At 42.0% G+C, this 12,207-nt stretch overlaps 2 protein-coding genes across 2 annotated transcripts; both read right to left on the bottom strand.

Moving 5' to 3' along the window:
• Nucleotides 1-4,929: 4,929 nt before the first annotated feature.
• Nucleotides 4,930-7,896, bottom strand: GCK72_001747 (uncharacterized protein; the record flags this gene model as incomplete). The annotated part of the gene is made up of 7 exons (XM_053723103.1): nucleotides 4,930-5,038; nucleotides 5,684-6,041; nucleotides 6,442-6,689; nucleotides 6,750-6,939; nucleotides 6,992-7,418; nucleotides 7,535-7,598; nucleotides 7,829-7,896. The coding sequence occupies 7 exons, from the start codon at nucleotides 7,894-7,896 to the stop codon at nucleotides 4,930-4,932; spliced, it is 1,464 nt and encodes a 487-aa protein (XP_053591748.1).
• A 1,787-nt stretch (nucleotides 7,897-9,683) lies between these two features.
• On the bottom strand, nucleotides 9,684-11,011 carry GCK72_001746 (uncharacterized protein; the record flags this gene model as incomplete). The annotated part of the gene is made up of 6 exons (XM_003115153.2): nucleotides 9,684-9,987; nucleotides 10,035-10,256; nucleotides 10,300-10,436; nucleotides 10,507-10,648; nucleotides 10,697-10,900; nucleotides 10,965-11,011. The coding sequence occupies 6 exons, from the start codon at nucleotides 11,009-11,011 to the stop codon at nucleotides 9,684-9,686; spliced, it is 1,056 nt and encodes a 351-aa protein (XP_003115201.2).
• Nucleotides 11,012-12,207: the final 1,196 nt, after the last annotated feature.

Here is a 12,207-nt window from a genome sequence, read left to right as displayed (position 1 = left end):
TTTGTGAAAATGAAAAGCCTCTTTCAAACCGTAATCCTCATATGATGGTAGAGTTGTTTCATGAGTTGAGCTATGGTATGCAAACATGGTTGCCTGTGATAATTTCAAAACAATAATGTTTTTCTCATGGGGAATTTGAAAGAATACTAATCAACTCATTACTATATTATTTAGGGTATTAAGGGTACTTAACGCATAGTATGTGTATAGTAAAACTAGTTGCAACTTGCAAATGAGATTTTCTTTCAAATTGTTGGCAAACACTCTTTGACTACACCACTCTTTGACTACACTTGCTCTTTGACTCCACTTTCTCTTTGACTCTAAAGTCTCTTTGACTTCACTTTTCTCTTTGACTACATTTGTCTCTTTGACTTAAAAGTATCTTTGACTACAGTTTTCTCTTTGACTTCATTGTGATCTTTGACTACTAACTCTCTTTGACTTCACTTTCCCTATAATGACTATTTGAATACATACATTCTTCTAGATAGCTGGCCCATAATCCAAGGGTACATCTATGAAAAATTTGATCAAAGGGTACATTGAATCGAAGGGTACAGTGAATCTTAGACTACATCGAGGAGCTATAATCATGGGGTTCATGCATGGGGTTATCATAAGGTACAATGAGTCAGAATTTTCATAAAATTTCAGAAGTCTCACTAGGGAATGTTGTGAGTGGGGTATGGAGTTATAGCAAGTGACCTATATCATTGGAAAGCTGAGAACACGTCATTTATTTATCTGTTTTCCGTTTTTGCTATGGACCCTCACAGTTCGAGAAATTTAGGTCCGAAAATTTGAGGATATTTTCCCCGTGAACTCGCGGTCACAGTTGATTTTCTGAGATTTTCGACAGATTCAGTTCACGTGAAGATTCAAAATATAATAAAAGTGAAAACCTTAAAAAATCAGCGGTAGAATGGTTCAGTGGTACAGTTCGGGAATAGTACTATTACTTAATCAGAGGGTATGGGGTTCATTTACCTCTGGTGAAATTGTTTTTTTGTTTATCTGTAGATCCTATAACTGGGTCGCGGAGCAGTCTAGGCCACTTTTTTTCGTTGTTCTTTACAGACGTAGTTCGAGGAACATATTGTAACAAACATCACGAAGATGATCATTTTGGAGTTTCTATTATTAATTCAAGCATCTTCTTAAATGCTAAATCGTATTATGTCATCCTTCTCAAAACAGAAATAATATGTTCCTCGAACTACGTCTGTAAAGCTCTTCTCGAAATTTGATGAAAACTCTGAGACTTCTGAAATTTTAAGAAAATTCTGACTCGATGTACCCTATGATAACCCCATGGATATACCCTAGGATCATAGCTCCTTGATGTACCCTAAGATTCACTGTACCCTTCGATTCAATGTACCCTACGATCAAGATGTACCCTTTTTTCGATGATTGGCCTAGATAGTTTGAGGCTATAAATATTCATGACTCCAGGAATCATAAAATAGTTTTTGTTGAGTTTCAGAATTGTTCGGAATCGTTAACTGAATATCTTGAGATGGAGCAACAACATTAATTTCTAATAAATTAGAGTATTAATCACCGTTTTTACTGTTTTAAGAATATTTTGTGAGTAACTTGTACTCTGATTCATAGTTAAGAATAATGAAATGCGAAAAACGAGACACTTGGTTTCTACTAAAGTTTTGATTAACAATTCATGGCACGGTACTATATTCGAAAAACCTTAGTTGTTTGAGATATTGGAAAATTCTATTCAACATTCAACATTCTATTCAACATTTGAACTGTAGAATCTTCAATTTTCTAACTAAAACACTTTTTCGACTTGATCTGGACCGGAGTTGCATGGAAATGAACATTTCTTATTCAGAAGTCGGTAGTCGGAATTCCATGAAACTTTGATATAGACCATAAAGAGAAGCGGTAAAATTGGTTGTGGTTATAACAAATTGTTATTCATTAGCAAAGCTAACCATTTACTAAAAAACTGACTAGTTAGTTACATGCAAGTTTTTAAACTAACTTTCAGAGGCTCTAGTCAGTATTGAATGTTCAGAGATCCTCCAACTATCTAGAAGAATGTACTTATTCAAATAGTCATTATAGGGAAAGTGAAGTCAAAGAGAGTTAGTAGTCAAAGATCACAATGAAGTCAAAGAGAAAACTGTAGTCAAAGATACTTTGAAGTCAAAGAGACAAATGTAGTCAAAGAGAAAAGTGAAGTCAAAGAGACTTTAGAGTCAAAGAGAAAGTGGAGTCAAAGAGCAAGTGTAGTCAAAGAGTGGTGTAGTCAAAGAGTGTTTGCCCAAATTGTTTAATTTGCAAATATTACGGTTGAATTTCTCATCCGAAACTCTCGTTTTGCTAGTTCTTCTGCTAATGGCAAATTTTCTACAACAGAAAACTTGAGCTTACTATATAGGGAAGGCCTCGGGGTGACCGTGGAGTTATGGGGCGTGACCTAAATGACTAATTAAGTAAGCAACGCAAGACTTTTATACTCAATTACTAGTTTATTAGTTACTCAATTGTTACAAGAGAAAGGGTGAAAGAGGGTTACAAAGAGAAATAGGGACTGGTGCAAGTTCACCCGTAAGAACTGCCTAGAGAGAGGAAATTCTCAGCTTATATAGTGGTGAAAAGGGGCGGAGTTAGTAAATCCATAGGTTGGTGCCATGGCGGTTGAGCGCCAGGTCAAACAGTCCTCGTAGTGGCGGTGTGTCGTTGTGGCGGTGGCGGCGAGAGAGCGTTGGCGACGAGAGAGACGGCAGACACGACGACGGCGGCGATGACAGTTGCAGGCCTAGGAATTGTGGCGACGAGACTGTGAGCGGAGGCGAGCAGTTTCGACGCGAAATAATTGACTTCTGAAAGTGTCAAATTTGGTGAAACAACTGTGGGCTTTAGACAAAGAGCCGAGCAGGCCTAAGGGATTCATCCGAATACCTTACACCTCCCCCCTTTAAATAAAACGACCGCCCTCGGTCGGCAATTAAACAACCTTCGGGTTGAAGATACACTTAAGTAAACTTGCGTGAACTTCAAATTTGACTGCAGACGTTGCGTCCTCTTGTAGAGTTCAGACTTCTGATGGTCCTTGAGCTTTGACGTAGCCATGTTGTGGGTCGTTGAAAAATGTAGAGACCAGAGCGCGAAGGTCTTGGAACCCGCGCATAACGCTTACTGGATATTTCGACATCCTACTTGATCCTTGTCGAAATGGATCTTCTTCTCAGAAGTTGTCGATCGTAGGCTTGCTCGTCGAACCTTTCGGTTTCCTTCGGTTCCGAACCGACTTCTGTCTTGATCCTGTAGCTGGTTCCGACGTTGGCACAGCTTCCTTCTTGTTCTTCCTCGTCTTGGCTGACGGCTTTGATGTCCTTGAAGTCGATGCAGACTTCATTGAACCAAAATGAGCTGACGATTTTGTTGTTGACCACTGGTGACACAATGATCCGGACTGGATCATTCCTGACTTCGGAAGCTACCTCCCCCCTTGGTTCGATGATGGCGTATCGACTTGAGGGACGGTGATTACTGCAAGTAATCCTCCAAGGTATGAACCTTCAATGGTGGCGACCGTTGCCTTCACGAATTGTTGTTAGAATCAAACTGATGAACTTCGGCATTGAATCTTCCGGGTCTAGCTTGACATAGCTGGAGCTATTAACGTCCTGGCCAATGGTGCACGAATCTTGAAAGATTCCTGAGAAGTCCTCCTCGACTGTGATTGCTTGTTGTTGGTCCTAAGCTCGGACTGCTAACGATAGTGATCCAAAGATGCACTAGTTGTGTTTGCTTGAGGTGGGACGACGCATCATAAGTTTTTCGTTCATCTCGAAGAGTTTTCCGAGTTGTCTCTGGAGCTTCACAATCTCGCGAACTAAGTGCGACTGATTGAAGTCTGGCCGAGCTTCTTGACGAGTTCCTCTGAGAGTTCGATCGTTAACTCTGGGTTGACTTGGACTTGTGACACTGAGTCCAGTTTTCGGTCCGTTAGATTTGACCTTCCTTTCCTTGCTTGGAAAACGTGGAGCCGTTCCTTGTCTCCTTGCCGGAGTAGTGGCCAATAGCTTTGCCTTTTCGCGACATTCCTTGACGAAGTGGCCTTCTTTGCCGCAGAAGAAACAAGTATTCTTCCGTTTCGGAGTTGACTTCTTGGAATTTCCGGAACACTTCAATTCCTTAGATGGAGATTCTTCCTGGTTGTGAACAGATTCCATCTCCTTTGCCCAACTATCGATTTTGCTAACTGGATCGGCGTTGTCTTCCTGATCCTCTCTGACCAAAGACGTGTGGTAGCTCGCCACACTGCTCGTTGATAGTCGACGATGACGATCTTGTCCTTCTGTTTCTTCTCCTAGGCGGAGAAGTTCCTTGACAAGTAGAAGTTCCGGGAGCTGTTCAATCTGATCCGGCCCGTATTTTTGTTCGAGAAGGGAAATCAACTTCAGTTTCAATACTTCTATCAAGTTCTCTCTGCTTCTCAGGTCCCGTCGAAAGCTCTCGACCTTTTCCGTGAGATCAATCTCTGCTTGAACAGCTTCAGCGTATTTCTTGATGGTTTTCCCCAACCATTGCGTAGTGACTATTGTCAGATGTCCTGCTTCACTGTAGTAGAGGTCACGGTGGGAGTTGTTGAACCTTGGCTGTTGCGGAAACATTGGGACCAGTTGACCGACCTCCTGAAGTGGCTGAGTGACTTCGTCCGACCAGACGTCACGTGGATCCTGTCCTGGCATCTCCCTTCTTGGCTCGCGTTCGTCTTCTTGAACAGTTTCAACTTCTTGAACTTCCCGAACTTCACGTGGAGTGAATTGAGTTTTGACAACATGCTCACTGAGCTGATTTATAGAGGAATTGACGGTTGACAGAGCAGAACGGACTGCCGCGCAGGTCATGGAACCCGCGCCACCAGCAGCCCATTTGCTCACCGTTTTGTCATTTGACAATGACACCTTGCTTCCGGAACGTACCGGGGAAGAGTCGGCGTCGCTCTTCCTTGACTGTTTCTTCTTTACTCGGTGCATCTTCCCAAGGATGAGGTAGGCTGGAAGAATTCAGGTATTATGTAAGACACATACCACGAAGAAACGTTAGAACACGCGGATAAATGGTTTTCGAGGCGATTGGCACATAAAACTGTGTCCGATCATGCCTTCCCGGTTACGAAACCGTTAAATGTGACGAGCGAAAAATGGCAAAGCTCGTGTGACATCACCTTTGATCGAAACATGCTCGAAAAATGAGCGATCATTGGTTTTTAGGACGAAAAACCAAACGAATTTGCAATTCCTTGCGTTTCCCGCGTCACTGTCGGTTGTCGGTGCGAGACCTCTCCTTTGCAACAATCGGTGCGCCTTTAATACCGTATGCCACGAATAAACTTCTTCGGTAGACGATTGAATGGAATTTGAGACAAATCGCATCGAGAACCAGCGATTCTAGTGAAAAATTTCGGCGACACCAAAATTTCAGGAGTGAAATGTCCTTCGTTCTTGTCGTCGAACGTCCAAAACGGCCCAAGTTGTGGCTTTTTGCAGACTTTATAGGCGATTTTCCACGTTTTCTGGACTTCTCCGATCGTTTCGAGTTTTCAACTCCAAGATTCTCCGATGCTTCAATTGACCGATTGAGCATCCAGCATGTGTTTTCCTGATCGGGCTATAAGGGACGCCCCCCGGTTTGCCGTTACCGCAACGTAGGCTTCGTTGTTGGCCTTCTGCATTTCCAGCGATTACTGCTGTTGAACCGAACGTAGTTGTTCTCAGCCGAACACGACTTCTGCATTTGTGATCCGACTTCTGCGAGTTCTCCTTTCTTGACAGACAAGAGTCTTCTGTCCTTCTCCGTTTCCGGGAGAATTGTCGCGACTGGATTCCTGCTTCCGTCTTCGGACGCTGATGTTCCAGACTCTGTGTAGTCCACTGTGGTTGCCAAACCAAATGGTTTCCGTTCAGAAGACTTCTCACGAATTCCATCGCACGTCTTCTTCTGCTTCTCGTAAGTTGATGGACCAATGGTTCCGAACCGTCTCGAGCTGCCGCACCTTCCTTTACCAGGATGACGTTAACTGCTTGTTGTCCAAATCTCGAATAATGTCGACTCCGAGAATTTGATCCTCACGTCGCTTGAAGACTTCACTACTGGAAGATGAAACATTTCCAGAGCTGTCCATAGTCGTTTTTTTTTTGCCAAAAACGATCTCGTCCACAACGATTGCCAAGTCGTGTGTGATAGAATCAGCATGCATCCATGCTCCGAGTTTGCAGCTTTATGTTTCAGTTTCGCGTTGGTCATGGAACCTTCGCATACTGAAACCGCGTAAGCAAAACTTGCTAACAGGTCTTCGTTTCCAGAAGAGCCAAATTACTTCGTTCCACCATGTTCTTGTGGAGATCTTTCTTTGTTGTTGCTCTCAACTTTGTCTTGTTGAGACTTCTGACGACTGACCACCGATGAAGTCGTTCGTCTGACCAATCAGCTTCATCCGTTCGTCTCCGTTTCCAGGAGAGTTATCAGAACCAAATTCCTTTCCTGTCGGTTGAGTAGATGTTGTACCGACCATTGTGACGTCTTCCACGTTGCTTGTCAAGCCAAGTGGGATCGAGATGGCGTTAGAGCCAACTATCATGTTTTCAGACTTAATGTCAACTTCCGCGTCGGTCGTAGAACCTTCGCATACAGGAAGCTGTGAATACCTTTACTGCTTCGTTTCCAGAAGAGTAGATTCCAGATTTCAGCACTGAGGCGTGATTTACCAGGGATCCATCTGTTGATCCACAAAAACAGCACGATGGCGAATATTTCCAGGGATCCATCCGTTGATCCACGATTCAGCACGAGGGCGATTATAGTCCAGGGATCCATATTTTGATCCACTAACAGCACGATGGCGTGTACATTTCAGCACGGGGCATGTACTTTTCCGGAGGTGTTCGAGAGACCTTCCTTTACCAGGGATCCATACTTTGATCCGCAATTTCAGAGGTTTACAAGACACCTTCTTTCTTCCGGAGGTTTACAAGAGACCGTCCATTTCCAGAGGTTTGCGAGAGACCGTCCATTTCCAGAGGTTTGCGAGAGACCGTCTGCTTCTCGGAGGTTTGCGAGAGACCTTCCGTTTTCTTCTGGAGGTTTGCGAGAGACCGTCCATTTCCAGAGGTTTGCGAGAGACCGTCCATTTCCAGAGGTTTGCGAGAGACCGTCTGCTTCTCGGAGGTTTGCGAGAGACCTTCCGTTTTCTTCTGGAGGTTTGCGAGAGACCGTCCATTTCCAGAGGTTTGCGAGAGACCGTCTGCTTCTCGGAGGTTTGCGAGAGACCTTCCGTTTTCTTCTGGAGGTTTACGAGAGACCTTCCGTTTCTTCTGGAGGTTTGCGAGAGACCGTCCAAGATTGCTTGTCGGAGACAGCTTGTTGCAGCACTGCTCCTGGTCCAGAATTGACTGCCGTCGAATTCTTAGACGTCACGATTTTCCCGATGTTTCGGAGACGTTGTAGTCTTTGCCATTGTTGTAGAAGACGTCCAGTGAGTGTGCATACTCACACTATCGACATCGCCAACTCCAGCAGTTGACAAATGAAGCGGCTTCGCGAATAGATTCGCTAACCTGATATGGTTTTGTTGGATGAAAATCCAATGCAGCACGAACACACTAATAGAGGCGATCGCGCAGGTTTCAGAACCCGCGTGTTTGATCCCCATCTAAAAGTTTCCAAGTCGATTGAAGGCGACTCCAAATTCGAAAACGTGTTCCTTGAGCATCGAAACCAACGATCCCAGCTTGCCGACGACCAAAACAGCTCTCTCCCGAATTGTTGCTCGTTCCATGGTTGTCACTCGATGACGGCATCCAGAAGATCCTTCGCGACGGGATTTCCAGAAAATTCCTCGAGAACCAGGAGCATGAAGAGTGTCGATCCGTGCTGACCGATTTGAGAGAATATCGGTCGAAAAACCGGGTTTTTGGGAAGGGGCAAATGGTTTGATAAAACAGTATTGTGAATTTATCAACCTGCACTCCTTCGACAGCGCACAGGTCTTAGAACCCGTGCTCACTGCTATCTAGGGAGCCGGCTACGAAAAGATACGTGACAGAAATTAACGTAGAGGCATACAATAGATAAACAGAGTCCTACGCCCTAATTCCCTACATGGATAACCTAAGCATCTAACACCTAACCTAACACAAAAGGAACTTAAACTAAACGGGCCCTGTCTAGAAAAAGAGAGTGAGAGGAGAGTAACAAAAGAGGATAAAATCGGGTTATGGTCCCGAGCCAGAGGCAAAATCAATAAAAGAGTAAGAAGAATACAAAGGGTGGGAAGCGTGGGTGGGTCTTTATAAGTTAATCTAAAAAAATTTAAGAAAAACCTAAGTCGCTGCTACCAGTAAGCAACGCAAGACTTTTATACTCAATTACTAGTTTATTAGTTACTCAATTGTTACAAGAGAAAGGGTGAAAGAGGGTTACAAAGAGAAATAGGGACTGGTGCAAGTTCACCCGTAAGAACTGCCTAGAGAGAGGGAATTCTCAGCTTATATAGTGGTGAAAAGGGGGCGGAGTTAGTAAATCCATAGGTTGGCGCCATGGCGGTTGAGCGCCAGGTCAAACAGTCCTCGTAGTGGCGGTGTGTCGTTGTGGCGGTGGCGGCGAGAGAGCGTTGGCGACGAGAGAGACGGCAGACACGACGACGGCGGCGATGACAGTTGCAGGCCTAGGAATTGTGGCGACGAGACTGTGAGCGGAGGCGAGCAGTTTCGACGCGAAATAATTGACTTCTGAAAGTGTCAAATTTGGTGAAACAACTGTGGGCTTTAGACAAAGAGCCGAGCAGGCCTAAGGGATTCATCCGAATACCTTACAATTATTGCTTTTCTGACATGCGTAAATTTTTTTGAATTTTTTGCAATTTTTGCGTGTTAAAACGGCAATAATTTCTCAGGTATTTTTGGGCAGGGGTTGGGCAACGAAACTTTCGATTGGGCCATGTGGCCCGTGAATAAGGCACAGTGCCCGCAAAAAGGGCCACTTGGCCCAGTGGGCACTAGTTGGGCACAGGTTGGGCCACAGATTGAGAGATAGGAAATACTTGGCGGAGGTTGGGCGTTTGGTGAGGATGGATAGTCCACGTCTTGCCAGAGCTCTACGGGGTGTCTTCCGACCTCTTCAGGCATTACCAATACATTTAATAGGTACTTTTCTTGGGATTTAAATCATGTTAAACAAAGGGTGAAAAAAACAAAGAGTCAAACTGGGAGGAAAAACTGATACCATCAGAGTTCCAAAACGTGTTTTCATCTTGAATCCAGTTTTCGGTTTTCATCTTGAACTATCCAAACTATACATATAATCTTATATTTCCAGTTTTATTCATCCCAGATTGGCGATTCACAACAGTAGCTCGAGTATTCATTCGCAAAAAGTTTCAGGGTCACTCTAAATAATTTCCGGAATACATTTTATTTCAGGTTTTGAATTATGCAAGTCTTTTCAAAAAGTTTATCTTATGGTCTTGTTCGAGTTGGATTGCTCCTCGGTCTCAGTCATTATATCAATCAGCCATCTCCGTTGTATCAATTCGGTGAACAAAATCGTTTCAGGAAAATTAAAAATCTACTTTATTCTCAATGATATCAAAACATTCAATTGTGCTTGGAGCAGTATTTCTCATAATCGTCTCCAATTCCTCTTTATTTCAAAATTTTTCTCGGGCTCAACATCTTTTCTTGCTTGGTACAATTGTTATATTTTGAGTCAATAATTGGAGCAGCATCATGATTTGATTCACCATGTTTCTTATGATTCTTTTTCGAACTGTGATGACTCTTGTGTTTTGGAACATTGATACGCGTGAGAGTAGTGTTACTAGTCGAGAGATTGATTCTTCGGCCATCTGTACTCATTTCAAGAACACGATTCACTCCAGCTTCTACTCCAGCTCCACGCATTGTTTTAGGACGACCGGTTTCGTCACGAATTGTCAAATTAACTTTTCTGGAAAAATCAATACAGTAGACGTGAACAAAAAGGTGTCAACTCACAGGTCCTTGTCATCATAGCAGATTTCAGAAATCAATTCACTAATCATCGTATACAGATCCTTTCTTCTTTTTTCAACACCTTCCACAATCACTTTTTTACTATAATCATTCCGCTTTTCGGCATTGCCAATGAGTCTCATAGATTGGGTAACAATGAAGAAATGGAGTCCAGAAGACATCAAACTGACAGCTGCCATTCCAAAGAAACGCTCCAAGAATGAACTGAAATAAGGAAAAGTAGAGAAAAAAGGACGACGAAATCTACCTTTTGGAGCTATACGGGGAATGGAGGAACATTGAAAAAAGTAAAAAGAGGAGGACATATTGAACGGATAAAAAGAAGCAAGCAGTTCCAATATACGGGCGACGGGTCACTTGAATAAGTTGGAAAGAGGCGAAAAGCTGGAAATGAAAATTGAGTTAGAAGAGACAGTTATGCTCATTCTGTCCTTCGCACCGCTATTTCGCTTACCTCCAACAAAAGAATCTCCATAATCATAAACCAAACTTCATCATTTCGACCCCAAAAGTACTGAATGACCATAGAAATAACCTGATAAATAATGATAGCAGCTTGAAACCAAGCAATACTCAAGGAAGTCACATTGGACTCTCTGAAATTTCTTTTTTATATGTTTAATAACTTAAAACCCGAGGCTAACCCTTTCTCTTCTTCTTCCGGTTGATCGTCCGAAGCTTTATAGATAGTTTTGAAAGTGCCTCTATCTTTTTTCTCACTTTTTCTATTGTTTCTGTCCAGTTTCGACACTTTGTTGGACTTTGTTTTTTGAGAATTCATTGAACTCATCGAGTTTTTGGAGCTACGCGAGCTCGCCAAACTCGTCTTGCTCAATTCGCTTGGCGTTCTAAAACTACTTATTGCTAGAGGATCTGAGAAAAAAGTGTGTTTTTGATTATCAATATTCCAACCTTTTTTGATTCGAATCAGTCAACTTCTTCTTCGCAACCTTCGCCATGTTCAGAATTCACAATATTGATGAGATCTGCTCGACATTCTATTCGGGAAACACGTGTATAAGAGAGGAGGGAAAAAAGAGAAGAAGTTCACGCAAGAACTAGTTATAGTAATTTTTTTCTTTTGAATGTTTGTGATGTTGAAACTTTCTGACCGTATTTATTTTCATGCTGTTTACGGATGTCTCATCAGAAAACTCCTGAAAATTAAATATATTTTTAATAGGTTAGAATCGTATGTGAAAGATACGGTAGATATTTTTATATGAAGAGAAATGTTTTTTTCTTGAATATTAAATAGGATTCGATCAGGATGAGATTCGACTATTTCTCCTACTGGTGGTTTTACTTGAAGCCCACCATAATAATTCTCAGGAAGTGGAACATCGTCACGGACAACAAATACACAAATGAATACAATATAACAAAATAAACAAAGTGCAATGAATGAAAAGGACATCATTTTCATGGAGATTTTCGTCATTTTTTGGTTCTTTTGATGCTTTCTGCTTTCTTTTGAACATTTTTCTGTATCTTCAAGCATCTCTGTATACGTTCTGGAATAATATTCTGAAAGTTCTGTAACTTTTAGTATTTCGGAAAGTAATGTATCGAGAGGTATGGTCTGAAACGGGAATAACTTATATCGATTCAAATATAGAAGCATTATCAGATTGATTATTTTTAGATCTACGGCCAGGTATCGGAACTCAAAAACTCAAACAAAAATGTGGGTTTTCCGTAACGTGTACAAATATTTGACAATCAGAAGACGTCGTTGATCTCTGAAATTTTCCCTTTTTCGTTTAATATTTGCCGGTTTCACATTTACAATACATTTATTCGTCATTGACATGGATTTCACAGTTTTTTCAACCCCTTGAAACTATCTGTGTTTATCTGTTTCTGCATATTTCACTGATTTTGACAACCCTAATGTATATCTTTACTAATCTGAACTCCGAGTTTCGATTTAAGTTTCATGGAAAAGATACTCCCATTTATCTCTGGTCTGTATAGTTTTATGTTAGGATTCATTCAGACTAAGAAAGAATCAGAAAATCATGTCAAAATCAAAAATGGAAAAATAGTAGAATGAACTTTATAAATCACAAGATAGAGGAAGTAAAAAAGAAGAGATTGACTGATGGAAATGATAAGAAATAAAGATGACAGTTAGACGGTTCATTTGTTGGAA

This window comes from Caenorhabditis remanei, chromosome I (genome assembly GCF_010183535.1).
Source record: "Caenorhabditis remanei strain PX506 chromosome I, whole genome shotgun sequence".
NCBI lineage: Eukaryota > Metazoa > Nematoda > Chromadorea > Rhabditida > Rhabditidae > Caenorhabditis > Caenorhabditis remanei.
Note: the sequence above shows the minus strand (reverse complement) of the source record. Positions and strands in the feature narration are given on the sequence as shown.